At 65.1% G+C, this 25,983-nt stretch overlaps 3 protein-coding genes across 4 annotated transcripts; all 3 read right to left on the reverse strand.

The window, feature by feature from the left end:
• Positions 1-241: 241 nt before the first annotated feature.
• On the reverse strand, positions 242-13,077 carry PIGQ (phosphatidylinositol glycan anchor biosynthesis class Q). Its single transcript, XM_025371321.1, has 11 exons — positions 12,929-13,077; positions 8,604-9,301; positions 7,384-7,515; positions 7,094-7,214; positions 4,850-4,976; positions 4,514-4,667; positions 4,256-4,367; positions 3,531-3,611; positions 2,802-2,916; positions 1,296-1,357; positions 242-727 (listed from the first exon to the last, which is right to left on the reverse strand). Exons 2-11 carry the CDS (start codon positions 9,290-9,292, stop codon positions 575-577), a joined length of 1,746 nt encoding a protein of 581 aa, XP_025227106.1. The 5' UTR covers positions 9,293-9,301; positions 12,929-13,077; the 3' UTR covers positions 242-574.
• Positions 13,078-13,529: 452 nt separating this feature from the next.
• On the reverse strand, positions 13,530-16,005 carry NHLRC4 (NHL repeat containing 4). 2 transcript variants are annotated; one of them, XM_025371322.1, is made up of 2 exons: positions 15,926-16,005; positions 13,530-15,501 (listed from the first exon to the last, which is right to left on the reverse strand). In XM_025371322.1, the coding sequence occupies exon 2, from the start codon at positions 14,947-14,949 to the stop codon at positions 14,578-14,580; it is 372 nt and encodes a 123-aa protein (XP_025227107.1). In that variant the 5' UTR covers positions 14,950-15,501; positions 15,926-16,005; the 3' UTR covers positions 13,530-14,577. The 2 variants fall into 2 exon arrangements, with proteins under 2 accessions (XP_025227107.1, XP_025227108.1); XM_025371323.1 differs by having other exon boundaries at positions 13,530-15,526.
• Positions 16,006-17,814: 1,809 nt separating this feature from the next.
• On the reverse strand, positions 17,815-23,092 carry PRR35 (proline rich 35). Its single transcript, XM_025371391.1, has 4 exons — positions 22,854-23,092; positions 19,230-20,350; positions 18,169-18,796; positions 17,815-18,064 (listed from the first exon to the last, which is right to left on the reverse strand). The coding sequence occupies exons 2-4, from the start codon at positions 20,309-20,311 to the stop codon at positions 18,059-18,061; spliced, it is 1,716 nt and encodes a 571-aa protein (XP_025227176.1). The 5' UTR covers positions 20,312-20,350; positions 22,854-23,092; the 3' UTR covers positions 17,815-18,058.
• Between the last annotated feature and the right edge of the window lie 2,891 nt (positions 23,093-25,983).

Consider the following 25,983-nt stretch of genomic DNA (forward strand, 5'->3'; position numbering starts at 1 on the left):
TTCCCTGGGAGGCCCATGATGGGAGACAGGAGATGTGGCCCAAGGGCCTGTTGCTGCAGGGGCACCACTCACGGAGAGGTATGGCTGGGTCAGTGGGCGGGCCCTTGACATTGAGGCTGCTCCCACCCCCACAGCAGCCTGGCAATGCCCACAGCCTGCTGACAGCTCCTTCACAAAGCGACCTCTCCAGGGAACATCAGCAAATAAACCCCGTGTGGTTCAGGGAGTCAGGGCCCGGGCCCTCTGGACCTGGGTACGCAGGGTGGGCATGGGGCAGTGCTCTGGACACCTGGGGCTGCTGTGCTCGCCACCGTGGTGACTGCAGCAGGCGGGAAGTGGGTCTCAAGGCAGGCAGTGCCAGTGATGGAGCGCAGCCAGCCGGGCTGGCCACCCCCACATCTGCTCACCCCCAATGACCTCCAAGCCCAAGGTGTGATAGCAGGGCCTGCCGTGTTCGGGAGCATACAGCAGCGTCCACAAAGCACGGGCCACGCGCCAGCTGAGCTGGCACCACCCTGGCAGAGGGCTGGCCGTGGCTCTGCAGTGGTTCTGGGCGAGCCGGCGGCCGGCTCCCTCAGTCCTGCTTGTCCCCTCTCTGCCTCCAGGGGTAGATGAGCTCCCCAAAGAACAGCTTGCGGCACAGGGCACCCCAGGAGTCCTTGGGGTGGCAGCCACAGCTGGGGAGACGGTAGGTGTGCATCACGCGGCTGTAGGGCAGTGGGTTTATCTGGAAGGACAAGGGCGGTGGTCAGCGGGGTGGTCTGAGCTCCAACCCCATCTGCAGAGAGAGGGCGGGGGCGGGCAGTTGTAGGGCAGGGCCAGCGCTGTCCCAGACATTCCCTCGCCTGTGGGACAAGCCGGTCCCAGTTCCCAGGGAGGCAGGTGAGCCTGCAGCCAGAAGGGAGCGCTGTGGGGAGGCAGGAGCTGCATCTCCCCTCGGGGCTGCCCAACTCTGAGGGGCCGTGCTGCAGGGACACACGCCCCACTCCAGGACTCACTCAGTCGGTTCTACTCCACCCAGAACTTGAGCCCTGTGGGACCCAGGGCAGCCCCAGCCAGCCAAGGGCGCCTCTGACACAAGGCAGAATGGGCCCCATCCACAGGACACCAGTGTCTTCAGGCCCTGCGGGTAAGGGGGGGTGTTCCCGGGTGGGCCTTGCCCCTCAGCTCCACTGGACCCTCCCTGTGCCTCATCGCAGGCTGGCATGGTGCCATCCAGACACTACACCCAGCTGACCCCACTGTTCCAGAACAGGGGCAGCAGCATGGGACGTCCTGGCCACAGGGGGCCTCACCTGCATCAGGAGGCGGAGGGGCCTGCCGGCCTCGTGCTGCAGGACACAGAACTTCACACCAGCTGCAAGGATAGCAAGGGGCTTACGAGGGAGGACGTGTGGGGGCCAGCTCCACGCATGGGCAGAGGCTGGAGGTACCTTCCTCTCTGAGGGGCACCCAGGTGCTGCTGGCTGTGGCCACCCACGAGGCTCTCCCTGCCCCTTCCCCACCCCAACTCCTGGATCTCGCTGCCAGGGCAGCATCAAAGCCTCCTGCAGCCAGGCACGGTGGCTCATGCCTGGAACCCCAGCATTTTAGGAGGCCGAGGGGGGGGGCGGATCACGAGGTCAGGAGTTCGGGACCAGGCTGGCCAACATGGTGAAACCCCATCTGTACTAAAAATACAAAAATTAGTCAGGTGTGATAGCTTGTGCCTGTAATCCCAGCTACTTGGGAGGTTGAGATGGGAGGATCACGAGGTCAGCAGTTTGAGACCAGCCGGGCCAAAATGATGAAACCCCCATCTCTACTAAAATAGAAAAAATTAGCCGGGCACGGTGGCTCACGCCTGTAATCCCAGCACTTTGGGAGGCCAAGGCGGGCGGATCACGAGGTCAGGAGATCGAGATCACAGTGAAACCCCGTCTCTACTAAAAACAAAAAAAAAAGAATTAGCCGGGCACGGTGATGGGCGCCTGTAGTCCCAGCTACTCGGGAGGCTGAGCCAGGAGAATGGCGTGAACCCGGGAGGTGGAGCTTGCAGTGAGCCGAGATCGCGCCACTGCACTCCAGCCTGGGCGACAGAACTAGACTCCGTCTCAAAAAAAAAAAAAAAAATAGAAAAAATTAGCCGGGTGTGGTGGCACACGCCTGTAATCCCAGCTACTTGGGAGGCTGAGGCAGGAGAATCGCTTGAACCCAGGAGGTGGAGGTTGCAGTGAGCCGAGATTACACTATTGCACTCCAGCCTGGGTGACAGAACGAGACTCCATCTCAAAAAAAAAAAAAAAAAAAGGCCTCCTGCAGAGCTCCACTGAAAGAAGCCAAGTGTCCGGCAAGCAGGGAAGAGCCCCAGTGAGGGACAGGCGCAGGCTGTGCTGTTGAGTGGACAGGGTTTTCCGGCAGAGCGGACAGGGTACTTGCTGGATGATGGCCGCCTTGCTGGCTCTTAGTGCCTCTAAGTTTGCTGGGATTGGCCGACTCAGGACCCACCACACCCCTGGCCTGCAGTACAGGCTCCCAAGCCCAGAAAATTCCAAGGCAGAAGAACAAAGGCCTGTGGCCTCGGATCGCCCGGTGTCTGAACCTACGCCGGCAGATGAGTCTCTCTCTCCACCTCCTGGAGGCAGCTGGTCCTGCAGACCTCTGGGACTGGGAGGCCCTGTCCTCCCTGCCCACTTGCTCATGTCTACCACGGCTTCCAGGCCGGAGGCACAGCGGCCTGTGCTGTCCTTGCTTCTGCAGGGCCCACAGGTGTGGTTCCCCTCCACCCGCCCAGGGACAGCTGTCCAGTACGCAGCACTTACCCGCCAGCCTGTAGGGCCGGCAGAGCCGAAGACCCAGTGAGTACAGCGGCAGGGAGTTGATGAGGTCCACGAGCAGATGGATCAGGCCCTGCACAGCGACCACCAGGAGCCGGAGCTGTGGCAGAGGAGCGCTTAGGACTGGCCTGGCCAGACGTGCCTGGGGGCAGAGCAGCCCGACCCCATCCTGGGCCATGATGAAGGGGGCCCAGAGGCTGCAGGGCCCTGGGGAGAGCAGGGACCACACCCTGAGCAGGGCACAGAGCCTGCCATTGGGCCTTGCCCTGGAGCAAAGCTGGAGGTGGAGCAGTCGGCCCTCCCACCAGGTCAGAGGTGCCTCCCCACAGCCTTACACGCAGAGGGGATCAAGGCCTGGGGATCAGCCAGGTGCTGGAGGTGGTTCTGCTCACCTCCCACTGTCTGCCCCAGTGCCAGGCACCAGGGAAGGCGTCCTGTGTGACCCCACCTGGCGTGGGTCCTCCCACCAAGCACCCAGCTGTGTGTTCCAGGGCAGTGAGGGGGTCTTCCCAACCAGGCTAGGTCCCTGCCTGCTCCAGGGCCCAGCACACACTGCCCAGAGGGTCCTGAAAGGCCACCCACGTGGCCTGCAGCAGGAGACAGCCCGCCCCACAGCTGACAGCTCCCAGGCAGTGCTGGCAGGAACCACACAGAGCACTGCAGCCAAGCCCAGTGGCCACAGCCAGTGCCCAGGCCTGGGGGTGCTCAGCTCACCAGGGTGAATACCAGGTAGTACAGGGCCGTGGTTGGCAGGAGGAAGAGCAGGATGGTGAAGAGCAGAGTCCCGATGAACAGCTGTGGGGAGAGGCCGGCACGCCGGGCATCAGCAGGACCCCGCGCCCAGGGACGGCCCAGCGCTGCGCCCTCCGCCCTCCCCCATCCCGGAGCTGCAGTCGGGACTTTGCGGCTTCCTGAGGGAACTCGGGACAGCCTGCTCAGAAGCAGTCCCAGTAGCAGGAGGGCTGTGTCCACCCACCCCATGGACTGGGGGACTCGCAGGGGAGACAGGTGGGGGCGAGACCAACCAAGAGGGTGTGTGGCCACACAGTCACCAAGAACACACTCTGGATGGCGGCATCCAGGGGCTGTCAGGTGTGAGCAGGAGATGGGACAGCCAGAGCCAGCCTCTTAAGTCTGGGCACCACTAGGGCCTGTACCTGGGTCACCCCAGTCTCTGACCCAGGGCACCTCTAGGCCCTGTGCTAGCATCACCTTCAGGGCTGTGTGTCTTTTCTTTGTGGCCCAGGGAAGCTCTGCACCGCTTCAGAGCCCCACGTACAGCCCACACCGCAGACTCGGCACCTATTCCCAGGGCCTGTGCGGGCCTGAGCTGCAGGACGGAGCAGGCTGCCCCCTTGTGGTGCCCAAGTAGCCGCGCTGGCCCGGTGGACGCAGGCGGGGGGCAGTCAGCCCCTCCAGCCAGGAACCCTGCCTCATACCTGGTCCAGGTCATAGGAACAGGAGTCCACGCGCTGGCGCAGAACGTTCCACTTCTTCCCCCGGAACAGACGCCAGAGCGAGGATAGACCATGGATCTTCAGGCAGTACAGCCTACAGGACGCAGCGCTGTCAGGCCCGGCCCGGCCCCAGCCGCACTCACCCCGCCCCGCCCCACTCGCCCGCCCCGCCCTTCTCCAACGCCCAGCCGGAGCCTCTGCACCTCCCGGGGGCGGTGGGGAAGGGAAGCCCTCGCCCACCTGGCGCCATAGACGTAGAAGCAGTAGATGTGGAAGGTGAGGAGGGCGATGATATCCGAGAGCAGGGACAGGGCCACCGTGAGGCCCAGGCAGGCCGAGAGGCCCACGTGCCACAGGATGTGCTCGACGAAGGGGGACATGAGGTGGATGTAGCCTGGCAGGGTGGGGTTGGCCCTCAGGAGGCGCTCAGACCCCAGCCCTCGGCCCAGCACAAGCCTCACACACCCAGGACGCCAGGAAGCAGAGTTGGGGACGCAGGGGGCGGGGTGTGGCTGAGTCCCTACCCTCTTCAGCAAGCTCCGGGATCCCTGGAGCCCCCGCCTTCCCTGCACTCACTGATCCACAGGTGGATGTGGTAGAGGAAGAAGCGGCCCAGCACCTGGTCCAGTGCACGGTTCATCTTGAGCCCGGCGGGAGCGCCCATCAGCCACTGCAGCAGGTGCTGGAGCTCCTCAGCCACGTGCTGCAGGGACACGGGCCACGCTGGGGCGGGGGCTGCCTGGCTCAGCACCTGCATCTCCCCAGGCTCTTTCATGACAGGCCCCCACCCTGGTCAGCCTTCCCTCCGCCAGGGGCCGCTGCATCCTAGCGTGGACAGCACACGGGCTCCCCTTCACAGATGGCTCCGGGACTGGGGTCTGAGGAGGCTGGTCTGGAGGCGCTCTCCGCCGGCCTGGGTGACATGGCTGGGCACGTGGCCCCCTGCCTGCACCCACCTCCACCATCTTCCTCCCCTCTCACTACCTGGGCCACGGGACCCACCAGAGCCCTCAGCCCCAAACACGTGGACACGCTGAGGCCTGGCAGACCCTGACTCAGCTCCAGCCTTGCAGGGGCGCCCACAGCAGACACAGTCCCTTCCAGAGACCCCACCCCATCACGGAGGCTCGGGGCTGCCCGGGATGGCCACAGGTAAGTGAGACAGTGCAAAGTCCATTAGGGTCACAGCAACAAGGCAGGAGGTCAGGTCCCCAGAGGGAGGATGACATCAAGTTGAGGGCACAGGCGCCCCCAAGAGCAGACAGGGAAGGAGGGTCTTGGCCGCCCAGGAAGAAACCCAGCATCCAGAGGCTGTGCTGGCCCCCGGGGGCAGACCCCAAGGAAGCCTAAGCCTCCCCACCAAGGAGACAGTGACACCTCGGCCCCCACTTGGCCACTGCACAGGCCCCTTCCAAGCCTGGGCCAAGGCCTCAGCCGAAGCAGGACTGGCAAGAAGGAGAAAAGAACGTTCTTTTTTTATTTTTCTGAGACGGAGTCTCACTCTGTCACCCAGGCTGGAATGCAGTGGCGCGATCTCGGCTCACTGCAAGCTCCGCCTCCCGGGTTCACGCCATTCTCCTGCCTTACTCTCCCGACTAGCTGGGACTACAGGTGCCCGCCATCACGCCTGGCTAATTTTTTGCATTTTTAGTAGAGATGGGGTTTCACCGTGTTAGCCAGGATGGTCTCGATCTCCTGACCTCGTGATCCGCCTGCCTCAGCCTCCCAAAGTGCTGGGATTACAGGCGTGAGCCACCGCGCCCGGCCGAGAAAAGAACATTGTTTATAAATAGAGCTTATTTAATATTTAAAGGATAAGAGCTTGGCAGCAGGAAGAGACTTTCATTTTTAAATTAAATATTTATATTTCTGAGCACTTTTGCAAAAGAGAGGTCTAGGACAAGGAAGGCCAGAGGCGGGTGCGGACGACCACAGGCAAAGTCGCCAAGCCCCTTCCCAAGCCCTGCCCCTCCTTCCTTCTGGGTTGGGCCTCCCTGCACCTCCGCAGCCCATGGCAGACAGACGTACCTACTGCTGCCCCCAGAGGCCTGGCCTGGCCACAAGCAGGCCCAGTGCACACCTGCAGCCCACACAAGACCCACCCAGCCAGGCCTCAAGGAGGCCTCCACAGAGGCCCAAGGGTGGGCCAAAGAGCCAGGGACCACCCCTGTCAGGAAGACAAGCTCCTAATGGAAGAGACGGGGCTTTGGTGCTGAGGGAGGAAGACAGAGAAGCTGAAGGCCCAGAGGCAGCATGGAAATACATTAGGTCTGCAGAGATGGGGGCTGCACCCGGCTGGAAATGGGGCACAGACCATGCAGGGAAGGTGGGAGATGGGAGACAAGCTGTGCCCCTGGCTCTCAGCACAGGAGTTACAGAATCAACACAGGGGCAGGGCAGGAAGTCCCAGCTGGGCTGCACACGGACAGCCCTGGACAGGGAAGGTTTCATGACCCTGGCTCTGCAGAGGGCCCCAGAGAAACAGGAGAGCAGCGCTGACCTCAGGTAGGGGCCACAAGGGAGACACCACGACGCTGGGCCCACAGGGAGAGGTGGGCTCCCCAGAGCCTCAGCCCAGTGGTTCCTGCACACGGCCCCTTCAGAAGGAAAGGGGGGGCGTGCCTGCAAGGCCTGCCCTGCCCAGGTCCCAGTGCCCCTGGAGTTCCTGTTCCTGGTCCCGGGGAGGGCCACGTCTCCAGAGCATGGAGAAGATAGAGCTGGCTTTGGGGTGGGGGTGGCTCTGGTCCGGGAAGGCTCTGCTGCCCCAGGAAGGGTCCCCATGCCCACCCAGGACACCAGGCTCCACCCCAGTCCACTCACGTCAGCCACAGGAACGAGGGCGTCAGCCAGATGCCCAATACGGCTTCTCCCGTGGAGCCAGGACAGTAGCATGAGGCCCAGGGCCACGTCCAGCAGCACAGAGGCGACCGTGTTGGCCTTCCTGGAAGGGAGGTCCGGCCCAGCCGGCATGAGGGTGGCCAGCACAGCCTGGGGCCGCAGGAGGAGGAGGCCTCCCTGGCCGGAGGGGTCAGCGTGGTGCGGAGGGGGATGGGGAAGGGACCAGAGGGCACACACCCAGCCCTGCAGAGGAGACCAGGGCAGGTCCACACCTCATCAGCTGGGCAGAGTTCTCCGCCTTCCGCGTACTGAAGATGAGTGTGAGGTGCTCCAGCCGGTGCCGGAGCTGTTCACACGTGGAGAGCTTGCTCCCGAGGAAGGACAGGGGCCAGAGCCTGAACACTCTGTGTGGGAGCGGAGAGGAGTGACGTGCCCCTGTCCAGATCCTCCTCCCACCGTCCCCACTGTGCAGGGGACCACAAACACCCAGGGCACACTCCTGAGCTCAGCGGGATAGGGGCAGGTGGGAGGGGCCCTCGGTGGCCCACGTGGTGGTAGGCAGTGCTCACAGCACCCACCTCACAGTGCACACGACTAACACAGAGCCTGGCGTCCTCACAGGTGCTGACCCTGGGTCAGTGACCCTGTGGTCACCACATGCTCCCAGAGCTGTTGCCAAGGCAGCACCTGCGAGCCAACAGCAACTCCCATGGGCCCAGGGCCTCGCCCCGCCGATGGGGCCCAGAAGCCTGGGCAGGGGTCTCCTGGGCTGACTGGGCGTCTCACAAGGAAGAGCACCCCAGGCTTCCAGAGTAGGGACCCCCAGATCTAAGGCAGGGGGCAACTGAGGGGGACCCCCAGCTGTTCCTCACGCGGTGCCTCCGCCAGGCAGATGAGGTCTCCTGTGGAAGGGGGCCCTCTGTTCTCAGTCACAGCTCAGGGCTACCCCCATGCCCCCCAGGGCCCTTGGGCTTAGACTGACCCCTGGCCAGCAGCACCTGTGAGTGTGGAGAGCAGCAGGGCCTGTAGACCACTCCCCCAGGCACATGGGGCCAGCAAGTGGATGACACCCCCACAGCCCATGAGCACTGCAGTGCCCAGAGGCCTGCTGGGGGCACGGGCTGGGCTCAGGCCAGCGGGCCCGTGCGCCCTCAGGAGTGTCCCCCGGTGGCAGCAGTCGCATCTGTGCTCACCATGTGATTTCTCTTTCAGGGACCTGAGCCACTGAGGTTCACCCTCTACACCTACTGGGAGGGCCCCTGGCAATCCCTGAGGCTGCCCGGAGACCTGGCTCTACCCCAGGGGTGAGGGACACCCTCTGAGGAGAGGGTTGGGAGGGCAGGATGGGGCCAAAGCCCGGCTGCAGGAAGTGGGGAGGGGGCCTGGGCCCAGGAAGAGCCCATCTGGGCCTCTGTGCCCACTACAGACAAAGGGACAGGCCAGCACTCACGGGGCGCCCCTCTTTGCCACCTCCCTGTCCTGGGACACCTACCGGCAGGCACTGACGGCTGAGACCAGTGACAGCAGGCTGGCCAGCAGTAGACAGACGGGTCCCGAGGCTCGCCTGGCCAGCTCCGCGAGGATGCTGGCCTCCACGCCCTCCGACTGCCAGTGGCTCAGCCGCACAGGGCCCTCATCGAAGCGGTCGCTGCGGAAGAGGACCTCACTGCGCGCCACTGTGTCAAACACCGCAGCCAGGCCCCCCGTGCTGGCAGGGGTGGCTCCAGCCTGGCGGTCGGGCAGGACGGTGGGTGGGTGTAGCTGTGACAGCAGCACCTGGCGCTGGTCATAGAAGATCAGCATGACCTGGTCCTCACCAGGGGCACTGGGGGCAGCGGGCGCTTGCCGGTGGGTGACCTCGCAGCTCCAGAACGTGCCGCCTCTTTCCCGGCACAGCTGCAGCCAGGGCTCATGGGGGAAGACGGCACCCAGGCCCTCCAGGAAGCGGCCCAGGCTCTCCTCGGGCTCCTGCGGGCAGTGGCACCAGGTACCCAGCACGGCCACGCCCACCTGGCTGGCCTGCCGCACCTGGGCCAGGAGCTGCTTGACCTGGATGGGGATGAAGGGAAAGTGCAGGACCGCCAGGACCACGGCGCTGCTGTGCTCCGGAACCCACCTTCCCACCAGCAGGCCGCTGTCCACCGAGACGCAGCACGTGGGGAAGAAGGCCTTGAGCACCATGCTGGGAGGCTGGAAGAGAAGATGTGAGGCTCGGCTCAGAGCTGCTGCTGCCCCCCCACCGTGGGCTGCGGGATGTGGCACGGGCTGACAGGTGCAGCCACAGGGCCACAGGTTGGGGCACCTCAGCTTCGAGTTCGGTGGTGGAGGCCATAGGGCCCCTTGGCTGCCACCTCACATGGGCCCTGCTGCTCCAAGGGGCAGCCGGAGCGCTGTCCCCACCTCCACCCCAGGCCCTCACCCCAACCCGCACGAGGCAGCCACGCACATGCAGCCACCAGGGCTGCTCTACTATTTCCAGACGTGCCGGCCCAGGGCACAGTCTCCTCAGCACCACCTGACAGGGTGTGGGGCCGAACCGAACTCCAGGCTTCTTATTTTTGTTTTTAAGAAACCTGATCAGGCCGGGCGCGGTGGCTCACGCCTGTAATCCCAGCACTTTGGGAGGCTGAGGCGGGCGGATCACAAGGTCAGGAGATCGAGACCATGGTGAAACCCCGTCTCTACTAAAAATAGAAAAAATGAGCCGGGCGCAGTGGCGGGCGCCTGTAGTCCCAGCTACTCGGGAGGCTGAGGCAGGAGAATGGCGTGAACCCGGGAGGCGGAGCTTGCAGTGAGCCGAGATCGCGCCACTGCACTCCAGCCTGGGCGACAGAGCAAGACTCCGTCTCAAAAAAAAAAAAAAGAAACCTGATCAGAGAGATGTTCTTAAAGGTGTAGCACACGAAGAGCTATACAATCTCATTAGCAAGGTCACGCCAATTGAAACCGTGACAAACCATGATTCACATATTAAGCAAGAATAAAGATGAAAATTTAAAATGAAGTGCTGCTGGGCTGCCGAAACTACCCTCGTGCACACGGTGGGCCGACCCCCCAGGTCCCTGCCTCTCACAAGCCCCTCCCTGGGGGCAGGAAGGACCTGCCTCATTGCTCAGGGAGCAGGCTCAGGGCACACGGGGCTTCGGCCTCCACTCTGACCCCCGCCCACGGTGGCACCCCGGCAGTGCCTGGCTCTCCTGGACATCCCCACAGCCACCCCAGGGCATATTTCTCTCCAGAATATATTTCTCCAACCTTGTGGGTGCCTAGAAACGGGGAGAGAGAGGCTCACAGGAACTGGAGAGGTGGAGGAACTGCATCCTGCACTCTCAGGCTGAGGGACGCCAGCCTTCCAAGGTGGCCTTTGAGTAGGAAGCCACCCAAGCCCCTGCAGTTCCCAGGCCCTGGGCCTCTCTTCCCCCTTTCTCACAGGTCCCTGCCGAGCCGCGCAGCCAGCTGCGGCCTCCTTCTCCTCCACTGCTGCCCTCCCCGGCAGGGTCCCACAGGGCAGGAGGACCCCCTAGCGGTGGGAGCACTGCTGGCCGGCTGGCTGGGCCGCTCGCCTTCCTCAGACACAGAAAGCCCCATCTCGCCTGCACAAAGAGTGGAGCAGCCACCCTGAGCAGATACCCCCCAGGATGGAGCCCACACTCGAGGGAAGGACATAGCTTGGCCTGAGCCTGGGTCTGGAGGTCCCAGTGCCCACCACGGCCTTCGGGAGGAGGGAACACAGTGGGACGCCTGGAGGTCCCAGAGCCCACCACGCCCTTCGGGACAAGGGAACAGAGCGGGACGCCTGGAGGTCCCAGAGCCCACCACGCCCTTCGGGAGGAGGGAACACAGTGGGACGCACACCTCAGGGTGGTGTGACCTGGAAGTTCTCTCCCGAAGCTTGGAGGGGCTCCGGACGAGGCCTCACACAGAAATGCCTGGGGCTTAAGAAGTCGCTGGTGCAGCTGCTCTCCTCCCATGCAGGCAGCCTGCACCGGGGCTGGAGGGTCCCACCACTCAAGGCCGTGGGTTCTAACTGGAAAGAGCCCTTCTGGGTTGGGCGTAGAACTCCCCAAATGCCCATTTCCTCAGTGGCCAGAGAGGGCAGGCGGCGGGTGGACGCCTGGAGGCCAGCTGAGGTGGGGCACCAAGAACACCGTGACAGGGCCAGAGCAATTCTGCCTGTGAGGGGCCCAGTGCATCTGGCTGTGTGACCACCATAGGCGGACCACCCAGCTCAGCCCAACTTTCACCCAGCTCAGCCCAGGGACTCATCATGCCCTGCTGGGGAAGAGCTTTCACAGGGACTAAGGAAAACCGCCCACAGAGATTGTCCGAAAAGAAACACAATTGGCCTAACAGTAAACAGACGTTCTGGGGGGAGCTGGTTCTGCAGTGGGCTCACTTTGGGTAAATTCACCGAGCTATGTGCTCAGGATCTGTGCGCTTTCTTTGTGTGTATTCCTTGTGCTTCATCTACAAAGTTTACCTAAAAAAAAAAAAAAAAAAAAAAAAAAAAAACAAAGCAGCGCCTTGTGTCTACTGAAGGAGATGGGAGGGCAGAAGCTGTTCTTATCTGTCGGGTAGTGAGACAGAACTCAACGTACCGTGGGGCAAACGCCCGTCACACTCCCACCTCAGCCTCCGGGACGGTCGGCGGCACAAAGCAGCCTGCACTAGAGGCTGCTGCGATCACACAGCCAGAGGAAGATGAAAGAGAAGCGATCGATAGCAGAGGAGGTGCGGGACGGGAGAAAGCGGCAGAAACACAGGCAACGTGAGCATCTTTAAAGACTGAGAGGAAAAATCACACACACACACACACACACACACACACACGCACACACGCACACACGCAGGCGCGCACGCGCCAGGCTAGCCAGAAGAGCTTCCTCTGCTAAGAACGAGCCCCAGTGCTCTTGTGAGGCCATTCCCAGACCAGGCGGGTAGGGAGGTCGACCACATAAAGCAGTAAGACTTCCCTCTTGTCCCGTGAATGAGGGCACGGTGGGACCCCTGCCAGTGAGGACGGGCCAGGGCCATCTCTGGCTGAGCCGCCCCTCCCTGCCACCGCTCCACAAGAGCTCCGGAGAATTTGCGTTTCCCAGCGCCTTGTTTGAAAAATAAACACGAACCGGGCGCGGTGGCTCACGCCTGTAATCCCAGCACTTTGGGAGGCCGAGGTGGGCGGATCACTTGAGGTCAGGAGCTCAAGACCAGCCTAGACTGGGGGTGAAACCCCGTCTCCACTAAAAACACAAAAATTAGCCGGGCGTGGTGGCGGGCGCCTGTAGTCTCAGCTACTCGGGAGGTTGAGGCAGGAGAATCGCTTGAACCCGGGAGGCGGAGGTTGCAGTGAGCCGAGATCATGCCATTGCACTGCAGCCTGGGTGACAGGGCGAGACTCCCTCTCAAAATAAATACGTAAATAATGAAAAATAAACACGAGTTCAGCCTGGGCAACATGGTGAGACCCCGTCTCAAAAAAAAAAAAAATCAAAAAACAAAAAAAACACCTTGCCTTCCTCAAGCAGACTTTCCCCTCTCATTTGGGAAGAGCCTCTGATTCCGTTTTTTGCCCTTTCCTGCAACCGGGGACAACTGCGAAGGGCCCACAGCCAGGCCCGGGCCGCCGACCGCCCTTGCACAGAGTCCACAGGGGCCCAGGTGGGCGCGGGTCGGAGGGCGCGGGCCCAGGGGCGGCCCCACTTCCCGGAGGAAGAACCAGCGGCGCCGCGGGCGGGAGTGCGGGGCCCCCAGCCCGGGCCCGGAGACGCAGCGGCGCTGCCCGAGATCCCGCCGCGCGCCGCCCACCCCCCTGCTCACCGGGTGCTCCCGGGGCCGCGCGCTCGGGCGGCAGGGTCCGGATGGGGTTGGGAGCCCGGTTGGGCGGGCCCGGGCAGACGACGGCGTTCGGTGCCTCCAGCCCAGCCGCGGGACCCGAGCCCCACTTCCGCCGGCTCCGCGCGTTGCCGCGCGACGGTCCGGCCCCCAAAGGCGCCCGGGCTGCCCGCCTGCCCGCCCGGCCCGAGCGTTCCGCGGCGCAGCGTGCCCGCCCAGCCCCCAGGCCCAGACCTCCCGAGCCAGCCTCCGGGCTGCCAGCCCTCCGTCAGCTCGGTTTCCTCGCCTGAGAAACCGACTGGACCTGGCCTTCGTGGAACCCGGACCCCGCCTTGCTCCCAGCCTCGCCAGGTGAACAGGTCCTCAGGCCCTGCGGGATTCCAGGAGGGCCCCGGCCCCAGCCCGGTCCCGCCCCCCTCACCCTGCTGTCTGCAGAGGGACCGCCCCCAGATCCCCAAGGCCAGTGGTGCCGGGAAGTTTGAACCCTGGTAGGACCAGCCCAGAGGCTGCCGCCAGCGATCGTCAGGAGGGAACACACAGGCGTCCAGCGCCTCCCGATCCCGGGAACAAGACCCCAGCCCAGACCTCAGCAGCAGCTACGTTTATTGAGCACCCAACTATATCGCCCAGTTAATCCCCCACCCACAGGACCCAGACATATGAGGGACCTTTCATGGGTGGTGTCCTGTGATACAGGGGAGCCCCACCTCCCCACCCTACAGGGGTAGGGCCAGACACCATCCCCTCCCAGCTCCCTCCCCCATACAGACCCTTCCCTGGACCCAGACCCACGGGGTAACCCAGACGCCTCTCCTTTCATGCCCTATTGCCCCACTTGTAAAATGGGAGGAGAGGGTTAGACCCCTGTTTTTTCTCAGTTTTCTAAAGCAGCAGGAGTCTCTCCTTGTAGGAAGGCTCCCCCAGGCCCTCCCAGCACAGCTGCACCATAAGCACGGAGCTCTTTGTCCCTATTTGCAGAATGAAGGCCCAGACAGCTTTCATTCATGGGGACGTGGAAGAAAAGGCATCCGGGGTTCAGCCAGCCATTGGCCTCCAAACACTCCAGGGTTACCTTCCCCTTACCTCTGCCAGGCCCAGAGAAGCTACTGGAGACTCAGGACTCTAGGTCGCTCTGAGGCTGGGGACACTTCGGGTCTACACCCCTGCCCCAGGCCACCCCACCCAGCCCAGCCCAGCCACACCCTCCCTGCCTGTCTGCCTCTGATTGGGAGGCCTGGGCGTGGGCACCTGGCAGGAGAGCCTGCCTAGCTGTGTGCCAGCAGCTGGCCCAGGATCTCAGGGCTTCAGCTGCCAGCCCCAAAGTCCAGGCATAGGGTCTGAGTGGGCGTGGGGGGCATGAATGCAGGGCCCAGGGCACTGAATGGGGACAGCAGAGAGCGGCCCCGGCAGGGGCAGCCTGGGAGGCACTGACTCTGGGCTGCCCCTGAGATCCGGAGCCTCACCAGCAGGAGAACTCGAGCCCAGCCCAGGGCCCAGCCCAGGGGGTGCTGGCATCAGGCAGGCAATGCCCATAGTCTGGAGGCTCCACCTACCCCGAGGACTCCTCCCACGGTGATCCAAGGGCCTTGGAGCTGGCCTCAGGCACAGGAGGCCTGCTCCAACCCAGCCTCAGGTCAGGCCAGCTCCTTGAGGCCCTGGTACACCTTGATGGAGTTGTCCTTGGCATCAGCCACCAGGAGCTGGCCCTGGGGTGCACAGGCCACTCCCAAGGGCTGCCCAAGCCCCTCCGACACCAGGCAGATGGGTGGCCCAGCCCGGGGAAACAGGGTCACTTGGCGCCTCTGCTCGTCTGCTACAATAATGTTGCCCTCTGAGTTGGAGCAGATGCCTGCTGGGCAGCCGAAAGTGTGCCCCGTCCAGCCCCCCAGGGAGCCCAGGGGCTGGTGGGCACTGCCAAACAGCCTCACATCCCCAAACTCCTCACTCACAGCAAGGCCCCCATCAGGCCCCGGGCCCACCCAGCAGGGGCCCTCCAGACCCAGCATGGAGGCTGGGGCCAGGGGCTCCCAAGCAGGGCTCAACGTGAAGCTGTGCACAGCCCCGGGCAAGTAGTCTGTCACCAGGAGGCGGCTGAGGGCATCCACAGCCAGCCCTCGGGGAGACAGGAAGGTGCCCACGGTCACCCAGCGGCCTCCAGGGTCCCGGGCTGTGTGCTGGAGGGCATGGACAGCCCCATGGATGGGATCGCTGACCACCACAAGCCCTGATGCTGTCACAGCCACATCCTCTGGAACGAAGGCCCCGGTCCCCGGAGTGCAGCAGGGCAGGACGCAGACGGGGCGTCCCTCCAGATCCAGCACGTGGACACAGGGTGCAGCTCCGGCCGTGAGGAAGAGCAGGCCATCGGGGGAGCAGTGCAGGCCCCGGGGCCCTCCTGCAGCCCCTGCAGGCACCCGGATCCGCCCAAGCAGCCGGGGCTGCCGGGAGCCAGTGGAGTCTCTAGGCAGGTCCAGCGTGAGGTGCAGACAGCCGGAGGCCGGAGTCCAGTCAGTCGTAATCACCGTCTCAGCTTCTCTGTGGCTGGATCACGTTTGGGGCTGCAAGACAGAGAATAAAGCCGCACTGTGTGTGGGAATGGCAAAGTCACTCCTCCAGTGCCCTCCTATGAGGCTGGGTCCCTATGAGGCCTGGTCCTCCAGGTCCTGAGGGTCTGCCTGACCCCCAAGCCCAGTGGCCACCTAGTGTCTAGGGGCCTGGAACTCGAGTCTGGGAGACACATGACCCATGGAGCTCGCTGTGGGTTTTCCCCTGAGCCCCAGCTGCGCTCACGGGCATCAGACAGATAAGCAGCATTTCTCAAATCCATCTGCCTACGGAACCCCTTTCTACCTGGGGGTCACCCACACATAGCCCTTCTACCTGAGCCCTCGGTCAGGGAGACTTCTGACCCCTTGGGGCGAGGCAGCCTGTCCTGAGGGCCTCCACCTGCCCCACCAAGAGGCCCGGGGAGGGGTCTCTTACCTGGGGCCAGTCTCGCTGGGCCCTGCTTCGGGGCTGGGTGGCTGCAGCCTCTGTTGTTGGAAACTAGAACGGAGGAAGTGGGAGGAGCCACTGGCAGGGACGCAGCTGGGCCAGGTGGAGGAGAGAGAGCGCGGTCTCAGGCCTCGGCCCGGAAGCTTCTATGAAGGAAAAATCAAGTCTCCTGAGGACTCCCCATGCTGCGGCGTTCCTGCCTCTGCACCTCGTTGCAGGCTGTGCCCTCTGCCTGGACACTATTCCCACGTCCCCTGCACGGCCGGATGCCATGCAGCCCACCCCCCTTCAGGGGGTCCCCCACGGTCCCCCCACAACCAGCAAGTTCATTACTCCGAGTGGCAAGGCAGCCCCAGGCCACCACCTCCAAGCAGGGTCCTTGGGTCTGGACCAGGGTGGGTGACCTGCTGGCTGAGGCACCCTCCACGAGGCCTGTCCTGACAGCGAAGGTCATGCGTGTCTCCACACCTGGGAGACGGGTGCTGTTGCCCCCAGCAAGGCCATGCTCACCTGTCTGCCCAGTGGGGGTGAGAAACTGGGGTGCAGTGGACATATGGGGTGCGGTGGACATGGGTGCGGTGGACATGTGGGGTGCGGTGGACATGGGGGGTGCGGTGGACATATGGGGTGCGGTGGACATATGGGGTATAGTGGACATGGCTGCGGTGGACATGGGTGCAGTGGACATGTGGGGTGCGGTGGACATGGGGGGTGCGGTGGACATATGGGGTGCGGTGGACATATGGGGTATGGTGGACATGGCTGCGGTGGACATGGGTGCGGTGGACATGTGGGGTGTGATGGACATGGGGGGTGCGGTGGGCGTGTGGGGTGCGGTGGGTGTGTGGGGTGTGATGGACATGGGGGGTGCGGTGGACATATGGGGTGCAGTGGACATGTGGGGTGCGGGGCTGAGGATAGGGAGTCTCCCTCAGAGTCGGGACTTGAGAGCACCTCCTGGCTGCCCAGGGCCACCTGCAGCCCCTCCAAGAGGCCTCTGGGTAGAGGGGCCCAGCTGGGACCTGTCCCCACAGCACTCCGCGCCTGGCCAGGCAGCACCCCAGCTCTGGCTGCCCCAAGGCGGTGGGTGCCGATGCTATCTCCCTGGCAAGGCAACACCCCAGCTCTGGCTGCCCTGAGGCAGGGTCGGGGCTGATGCTATCTCCTCAGTAGTTAATGGGGCCCGCTGCCAGCCTGCTTGGACTGGCTGCAGCCCGGCTGGCCCAGCCCAGCTCAGGGAACTAGGTGCAAGCAGGAACTGCTTCTCCTCCTGGGGGGTCATCGTGGGCTCCAGGGCCCATTCCAGGGTGGGCGTGGGGGGTTTGGCCAGCTCCCCCAGCAGAGAAGTGATTTGCTGTGGGGGTCCCGGGCACCCCTCCCTGCCTGCCCATCCCCTGCCCGTGGGAGGGCCAAGCCAGGCCATGCCGGGAGGGAGGCAGTGAGCCGTGAAGGCCGATACCTATCTCGGCTGCAGGGGCTGGCAGGGGCCAGCAGAGCCCATGCTGGGTGAGCAGCCTCTAGCCACACAGCCTCGGGGCCACCGTTTAACCGCTGGAGAGCTGACATTAGCGCTGCCTTGCTGAATTCAGAGGCAAGAGGATGCTCAGGGGTCCGTGCCCACCCCTGACATAGGCCAGATCACCCCAAGCAGCCCAGATCACACGCCTTTCCTTGCTCAGCTCCTGACACTGACATCCCGCCCACCCCCAGACCCCAGCCCCGCAGGGAAAGCCCAGCCCACAGGAGAGGGCCGAGTCTGAAGACAGAGGCCCGGGAGGACTACTGCCCACCCAGGACTCCCAGGCCAGGACACTTCCTTAAGGGGGTGTCCAGTCGGTTACACTAGGACCCCAAAGGAAGGAGGCCCAGACGGTGTGTGTGAACACAATTTTCCGTTTTAATGTCCACAATTGTGATCAATAAATAACTGTGACCTCCCGTGTCCCTGTGTGGCCCCAGGGAAAAGCGTTGGCCATGGCCCGTGGGGGTCTATCCACATGCATGCGGGGGTGGGGCAGGTCCCAGGCCTTGGCCATGGGGCTGGGACAGGTGAGGGGCAGGGGCTGCAGGAGAGGGGCCGGCACACTGCGGGCAGAGACGTCGGACCTCAGGCGCTGCTGGTCAGACCTCGGCGCCCACAGGGCTGGGGCAGGTGAGGGGTCGGGGCTGCAGGAGAGGGGCTGGCACACTGTGGGCAGAGACGGTCGGACCTCAGGCACTGCTGGTCAGACCTCGGCGCCCCGGGGGCTCTGCAGACCACAGACAGCCTCAGGGGTCTGGGAACTCCCTGTGGTAACACAGGTGCCCCAGCCACTGCCAGGAATGACAGGGTCATCTGAGGCCGGGAGGGGGAGCCCCGGGGGTGGGACGCTGGAGTCGGCCTCACACTTTGTGGTGTGGCCGGAGAAGGGTTGGGGCGCTGCAGGGCCCAGCATGCTGGGTGGCTCGGGGGTACCCCTGGTCAACATGGGACTCAGCTCGGGCTGCCCCCACGCCTCTCCAAGAGCCTGGGGCCCCTTGGCAGGCGCGCGTTTCACAGACAGGTCGAGGGGTGCGTCAGGTGGCCTCGCGGCCCGCTCCAGTGCCCGGTGGATGGTGAGCAGCTCCAGGCGGATCTTGCCCAACTGCTCCCGCAGGGGTCTTGGGGCCAGGCCCCCCGCAGGCCCCAGCTGCCCCAGGCGCCGTTCCACCCTTGCGTAGTCACCGAGGGCCCGGGTCAGGTCTTCACCCACATGCTCTGGGCTTCCTGGCACTGGGCCCCGTGGCTGCGGTGGGAGGGGGCCCTCGGGGCCGGGGGTTTCAGGGCCGCCTGGCTCCCTGTCCTCAGGCCACAGCGTCACAGAGGGGCTGGTGGGCAGGCTGTGGGGTGGGAGCCGGTCAGGAGGCCACACTGCCCCCACGGCGCCTCCGGCCCCAGCCCCACTCCCCTCATGGCCTCTGCCCTGCGGCCCCAGCCTAGAGCCTGGGCTCTCCTGGAGACCCCGAGAACCCCCACGCTGGTTCTCGGGTCTCAGTTCCCCTCTGTGGCCTGGAGCACACTTTCCCAGTGACTGAGCTCAGGACAGACCCCAGCCACCATGCCTAGCCGCCGGGCCCAGCCACCCAGCCACCATGCCCAGCCACCCAGCCGCCATGCCCAGCCTCCATGCCCAGCCACCCAGCCGCCATGCCCAGCCTCCATGCCCAGCCACCCAGCCGCCATGCCCAGCCTCCATGCCCAGCCACCCAGCCGCCATGCCCAGCCGCCCAGCCCCTCCATCCACCCCAGGAACCGGGAGCCCAAGACGCCCACCTGCTCCGGGAACAGAACCTCGTCAGGCTGGGGGGTGCCTTCGGGAGCTCCAGCCTGCTTCCCAGGGACAGCCTCTTCCTGGGGTCACTCTGGGCTGCCCGCTCCAGCTCCCCCTCCTGCCCTGGGTCCCTGGGGGTGACTCGGGGCCATGGCCCCAGCCCTGGAACTGGCACCTTCAGCAGACCAGGAACTAGAGTCCCAGGGGTGCTCTTGGGGGAGACAGGGGCCTTGGCAAGGGCAGCTTTGCCTGCTGGCAACCCCAGAGTGTGCTCCAGAAGCAGTGGGTAGTACAGGCGGGGGCCCAGGGTGGGGCGCTGAGGGGGCTGCGCAGCTGGGAAGGCCGCAGCCGGAGGCAGCAGGGGGCTGGCTGAGGCCAGGAAGGGCACGTGGGCCGCAGCGGCCAGTGAGGGCCCCAAGAAGGAGCAGAGGCCTGGGCTGAGTGGGTAGTTGACGCCCAGCAGAGACAGGTGGAGGCTCTGGGCCTCAGGGAACTCCCCTGGGGCAGGCGGGGGATAGCAGGGGACGCTGCCCTCAGGTCCCGCTGAGGCCACATCCCCTGCAGCCACGCCCCTTGGGCCCCCTCCCATCCCCAGCTTCCACGACTCAGGCAGGAGCCCACTGGGGCCGGGAGCCTTCCGGGTGGCCCTAGCCACAGGGAGTGGTGGCCCTGGGGACCCCTCGGCCCTGGGCTTGGGGCCTCCGCCACGGTGCAGGGAGCGGATATCAGTGACCACGAGGTCAGGCGTGGGGACAGCATCCAAGGGCTGCGCTCCCTGGGGTTGCCTGCCGGGGTTGGGCTCCTCAGGACGGTCTGGGGTGGGTGCACGGGGCCTGGGTGTGGCGGAGCCGCGGCGGCATGCCCAGTCTGGGGAGTCCAGCAGCAGCGACAGGGAATCCTTGCAGAGGCTGTACTTCATGTGGTTGTAGAGGTGCGACTTCTCCAGGCAGGTGAAGGGGCACTGGAAGCATTTGTAGTTGTAGGGTTTGCCCCAGGGCCGCGGGATGTAGTGTGGCTTCTTGGGCTTCCGAGACCGTGCCCTCGCCCCTGTGCCTACGCGGCATGAGCCTGCCTCCCGTGACATGGCAGACTGCTATGGGGTAGGGCTGGGCACCATGGCCACCTGTAGATGGGGCCACAGTCAGTGCCAAGCCTGCCTCTGACTAACTCCCCACTGCTCTCCATCCAGGGCTCCCCCGGCTCCAGGGACAGGAGCCTGGGTGCCCTGTCCCCCCTCCGCCCTGCACCACCCCCAGCCCCATCCTTCGGCTCCTCCCCACACACACTTCCAGGGTGGCAGCAAAGTGCAGGGCACCAAAAAAAAACAAAAGTCCAGCCCCCCAAGCTGCATCTGACTCCGATCAGCCGCACGTCATTTCTGAGTGTTAAGTGACGCCTGGGCAATATTGGAAAGGCACACCAAAAAGGTGTTCATTGCTTATCGGAAATTTGATTTTAACTAGGCATCCTTTATTTTATCGGTTGACCCTACACAAATCCCACCCCTGAGGCTGGCCAATTTCTAGGATAATTCAGCCCACACCCATCTCCCCACAGCATGTGAGTGGCTAAAAGAATCAGCGTGACCAGGGCTCACTCCGGGTAGACGTCAGCCTCCTGGTCTCTTTCCCTCCAGCAACCCTGGCCCCTGCCGATCTGCCTGCCCCTGTTCAAAGCCGAGGAAAAGGCACTGAGACGAGACACCAACAGAAGGGCCTGTGTGGGATGATGCTGCATGTGCACATGTGTGCGTGCATGTGTGCATGTGTGTGCGTGTGCGCACGTGTGCATGCCTGTGTGCGTGTGCATGCCTGTGTGCGTGTGCATGTGCGCATATGTGTGCATGTGTATGCGTGTGCGTGAGTGTGTGCATGTGTGCATGCGTGCATGTGTGTGCGTGTGTGCATGTGTGCGTGCGTGTGTGTGTCTGCACGCGCGCACACAGCCTGCTCCAGCAGGGCGTCAGGTGGGCACTGGGAGTCTCTGAGGGGGTCGGTCTCATGTGGGGCCAGGCCAGGCTGTGGGGAGTGGACGTCCCAGCATGGCCCCACGGCTCAGCCACCTGCTCAGCCCAGCTCCATCTGGGTGGCTTCAGGCAGGTCAGTGGCCGAGCCTGCAGCGGCCACACTCAGCCAAGACCCGCTCCTCCCCACGCCCCGTAAGGCGCTGGTATGCACGCCACACTCCATCTGGGCCACCACCTGGGCTGTCCACCGCCCCAGCACGCGCCTGTGTGGGGTGCACAGCCCATAGGTTCACACGGAGCCCTCACCCAGCACCCAGAGAAGCCACCTCCTGAGCTCAGAACAGAGCCTGCCACCAAGTGCGGGGCCCTGGCTGCACACACATCACACCCCATCACGACTGACACGGCTGCTTGTCTGTGGTAACACACTCACCGCACACCCAGGTGTCGGGGGCTTTCCAAACCACTCCAACACTCCAACACAGCACTCACAAATTCACACAGGCCCTACACACCGACACCCCGGGACACACGCAGACATGGCTGGGAGTCACACCCATGGTCATGCATGGCCGGTAGGTTGAGCAGGGTAGGGCTGGGGCAGTGCTGTCTGCTGCCCGCAAAACACTGTGTTGGTACCGTTGGGGGGACGATCAACAGGGCTGGAGAGGTCCACTCGTCCAAAGGCTTGGGGCCCTGCAGGGGGTCACGGGCTGCGGGAGCAGGCAGAGGCTGACCAGCTGGTTTGTGGCTGAGACAGGGTGGGGGTCAGGAGGCAGGGGCTGGGCGAGGAGAGGGCCTGGGGCTCCCTGAGGGACTGCAGACCCGGCCTGGACCGGGTGGTGGGTGCAGAGGCGGCCCCTTCTCCCTGCCCGCCGCCCCCCCACCCCATGTGGATGACAAATGGGTGTGGGCGCTCCGGCGACAGAGGCGGCTGTGCCGGGCCATCGATCACCCAGCCCTGGGAGCCACACAGCTGTGCCGACTGATGCCACAACCCATCCCACCTCCCAGCGGGGACTGGGGGCTCCTGGGTCAGGGGCTTGTCCAAGGGGCTGTCTCAGCAGCTGCTGACCCCATGGGGACCCGGAGGATGCCTGGCACCCACCTGGTGTGTGTACACAGAGCAGAGGACACCCCCGGAGAGCAGCCACACGCACACACAAAGGCACACGCACTCACACGCTCGTCCCAGCCGGACCCGGCAATCGCTCCCCGGGCAGCCAGCAGCCCTGTGCCAGGCCCCGACACCCAGCCCCACTCACCTTTCCCTGTTTGGGCGAGAACCAGTGGCATGGAGGGCACAGATACCCCCCCAGGGCAAGAGGGGGCACCCAGCAGCCGGGGACCCTGACCGGCCATCCGCAGATCCCGCTACCCCCTGGGAACGCGGGGCTCCCCACACAGGCGGGTACGGAGAGCGCAAGGTCAGGCTCCTGCCCCAGACCCCAGACCCGGCCTCTGCCCTCCCCGCCTGGCACCTGAGGGCGGCCCTCCCTCCCCTCGCGCTGCTCCTGGACGCCTAGAAGAGGGTGGGGGGGGGGACCCGGCCGCCCCTCGAGCCCCCCACACGCCTGGCCACCCGCCGCCCCCGCGCCCCGCGTCCAGTCGGCCCCGCGACGCCCCAACTTGCCGCCCCCGCGGCTCCCGCCGCTCCTACCTGCGCCCGGCCGGGAGCGGAGCCGCCAAGTCTGTGAGGCCGCGCGTGGGGCGCAAACTTCCCGCCCCTCCCCGCCCCGCGCCGGCCCCGACTCGGACCACGCGGACGCGCTGGGGCTCTGAGGCTGGGATGCGGCTCCCGCGGAGGAAACTGAGGCCCGGCGCCGGGCGCCGGACCCCCAAGCCCGCGGTCCCTCGAGCGGCAGCGACTCCCGCAGCCTCCGCCGCCGCCCGCGTCCCCCCGACGCCGCTCGCACCTCCCGAAGTTGGCGGCAGAGGCGGGCGCGCGTGCGCCTGGGCTCCGGGCTCCGGGGGGCGCTGCGACCTCCGACTGCGCTCCCGGCGGGAGGGAAGGAGCAGCCCCCGGCCCGAGCCCCGCGCCCCCTCCTCCCGCGCGCCCCCCGCCGCCCCCTCGTGCGCACTCACCGGCCTTGTGCGCCGGGACCGGCTCAGCTCTCGGGGTGCGCGGTGGAGCGGCCGGGAACCCGGGAGGCAGTGCCCGGAGAGCGGACTGCAGCGCAGGTATGCGGCCGAGTCAGGGGCGCCCGGCACCTCCCGCCCCCGTCGCCCGCAGGCTGCCGCGGGGGTGCGCAGAGGCCGCCAGGTCTCCCGGGTCCCCGCCGCGGCGTGACGGGTGTCAGCGGCACGGGGCGCGGGAGAGGGGCCGTCAGCGCTCATCCGTCAGGGCTCTGGCCCCTGACAGCCGCAGGCCCACCCAAGCCAGGGCCCCGGGGGGCTGAGCCCCAGGACAGGGGGACCGCGGACTGAGCCAGCGGAGCCGGGCTCCTTTCCTTGCCCTCCCGGGGCGAGCCCTGCCCTCCGTTCTCTTTTCCTCCAAACAGGAGGCTGCCCGGACCGGCCCCTCGCACCCCGCCCTGCCGGCTGCTGGCCTCCACCTGGGGCTGGTCTCCAGGCACCCTCCCCCTTCCTGGATGCGGACCCCTCCAACCCTCACTCCCGGCTCCCCTGGGAGGTGCCTCAGGGCTGCCCCACCAGGCCACGCACTTCCCTGCTGTTTGAAAGACCCTCTCCCCACGGGAGTCCCCTCCTGAGAGGACCTGGGGCGGTGGAGGTGAGAAGCAGGGCCGGGGAGGGGCCTGGACCTCCAGCCACACCATGAAGCCCTTTCCCCAATGTCCTACTGGCCAGGGCTGCTCCCAGCCCCACCTCCCCGGCTGCACCAAGTTCCAAGCAGCTCCCTGAGCTGCCAGAACGTAAAGGCTTGGAGCCCCACTGCTCAGCTGGGTCCTAGGAGAGATTCACCTGACCGGCCTGCTCCCTCCCAGACGCCGACACAGGCATGGCTGGGGCAGAGCCCCTGCCTTCACTCAGGGGAGACGTCCTAAACCCGACACATGTGATGGGCGGCCGTCTCGGGGTCTCCAGCCAGGGAGGCGTGTGCTACTCCCCGCTGGCTCTGAGGCAGCACAGGGAGCCCGGCCCACATGGCTCCCCAGGATCTGGGGCTTCCTGCAGGCTCAGCTGCGGGCTCCGGGGCTGTCCCCAGCTCAGGTCGGGTTCAGGGGTGCCTTGGGGAAGAAGGGAGGACCCCACGGGACTTCTGGGTGTCACCCCTCGAATGGGGCTGAGAAGAGAGCCCAGCAGCATCTCCCTGTGGTCCTGGCCCGGCTGCTGGCAGAGCTCCCTGGTGGAGCACACCCAGGGTCCATGAAAAGCAGTCCCTGGTTCTGGGGTGGGCATGGGGCTCTGTCTCCCTCCTGCCTCCATGCCACCTTCCTGACACAGCCACCCACGCCCGTCTGAGGGAAGTCCCTGGGGTGGGGCAGGGGACTGGGAGGGGTGCTGTGGATGGCAGAGCATGCCAGCCTTCTCTCTGCCCGCCTGGCCTGGCCCAGCTGACCAGCTGACCGTGCAGGCAGCTCCGGGCCGGGAGACAGCTTGGACTGCCGTCACGCCAGCAGCCCCGTGGAGAGCGGGGGCCAGGAGGCCGGCTGCTTCCATACATAGACCCTACTCTGGACATGTTCGGCCGAGCACTGCCCCAGGAGACTAGGGTCCAAGGTCACCCTGACACCGGTAGTCCCTCACCGGCCAGCCCGAAACTGACCCCTCTGAAGGTCTGGAAGAGGCCACAGATGACAGCACAGGAGACCAACTGGCCGGAGGCTCTGGTCATCGTCTGGGGAAAGGAAAATAGGGACCAGGGAGCCCTGGTCTTGGGGCATCTAGATCTCAGGATGCAGGAAATAAAGCCCAGTGAAGCTCAGGGGGCCAGGGAGCCCCAGAGGCGGAACAAGGCTGTGAAGGAGCTCCCCACCCCTCACCACCGATTGCCTTTGCAGAAGTTTGCATGAGAAGAGAAGAGGGGCAGCCCCCAGAGGAGCCCAGGGGCACAACTTGGACGTGTTTCTGGCCTCCCGGAAGGGCTCTGGCAGCGAGGATGAGGGGCCCTGCACTTGCTGGTGGGGGTCCTGAGATTCGGCCGTACATGGGGTGGGGGGTGAGGGGCATGTGAGGCCAGTACATCGTGTGCCCAGATGACTGTTCCCATCACGAACAGCCAGGGGAGGCCGGGTCGTCAGTGCCAGCACCCCCCAAACACAGGGCCCCCTGGGCACATCAGCTTCTTCACTGTGACTATGACCCACTTGCTGGGACCCAGCCCTTGCACACTGGGCTGACTTTGGGTATGGAGAGGTGGCCTCTGCTTCCTGAGGCAGTGACTGGGACTCTGTTTTGGCACCTGTGCCCCCACCCCACCAATTTCCTGGGCCACGGCCCCCATCTGCAGAATGGGCGGTGGGGTGCTCAGTCTCCGGGCACTTCTGCTCTAGTCCTAGTGGGTGCCCTGATGTCTCCTTAGCCCGTCCCAGTGCAGGGCGGGATGGGGACCCCATGGCCCCTCCTTCTGCCTCTAGCCAGAAGCTCATTTTGGCCATTAACCTCTTCTGCCCGGTCTGCCCACGGCTGCCCGCCTGTCACCTCCATTAACACTGGGACTGTGTGCCCGGGGCTCACGGGCAGGATGGAGAGCTGGGCTCAGGGAAGGCAGTGGAGGCAGTGCTCGGCATGGCCAGTGCCCGGGGGCAGGCTTGTCTCATCCCCTCAGCGTCCACACACAGCCAGTGTCGGGACAGGTGCAGGGGCCGGGGCGCCTGCACCCGCGTGGT

The sequence above is a fragment of the Theropithecus gelada genome, chromosome 20 (assembly GCF_003255815.1).
Source record: "Theropithecus gelada isolate Dixy chromosome 20, Tgel_1.0, whole genome shotgun sequence".
Lineage (NCBI taxonomy): Eukaryota > Metazoa > Chordata > Mammalia > Primates > Cercopithecidae > Theropithecus > Theropithecus gelada.

Excerpts from the sequence above, each read along its gene's own strand:
- PIGQ (XM_025371321.1), bottom strand. The coding sequence starts at position 9,292 with ATGGTGCTCAAGGCCTTCTTCCCCACGTGCTGCGTCTCGGTGGACAGC. Across the intron at positions 4,668-4,849 it reads CCACATCCACCTGTGGATCA|GCTACATCCACCTCATGTCC; the intron begins GTGAGTGCAGGG and ends CCACCCTGCCAG. Across the intron at positions 3,612-4,255 it reads GTTCCTATGACCTGGACCAG|CTGTTCATCGGGACTCTGCT; the intron begins GTATGAGGCAGG and ends CTCTCCCCACAG.
- NHLRC4 (XM_025371322.1), bottom strand. The coding sequence starts at position 14,949 with ATGCTGGGTCTGGAGGGCCCCTGCTGGGTGGGCCCGGGGCCTGATGGG.
- PRR35 (XM_025371391.1), bottom strand. The coding sequence starts at position 20,311 with ATGTCACGGGAGGCAGGCTCATGCCGCGTAGGCACAGGGGCGAGGGCA. Across the intron at positions 18,797-19,229 it reads AGGTTCTGTTCCCGGAGCAG|CCTGCCCACCAGCCCCTCTG; the intron begins GTGGGCGTCTTG and ends CCCACCCCACAG.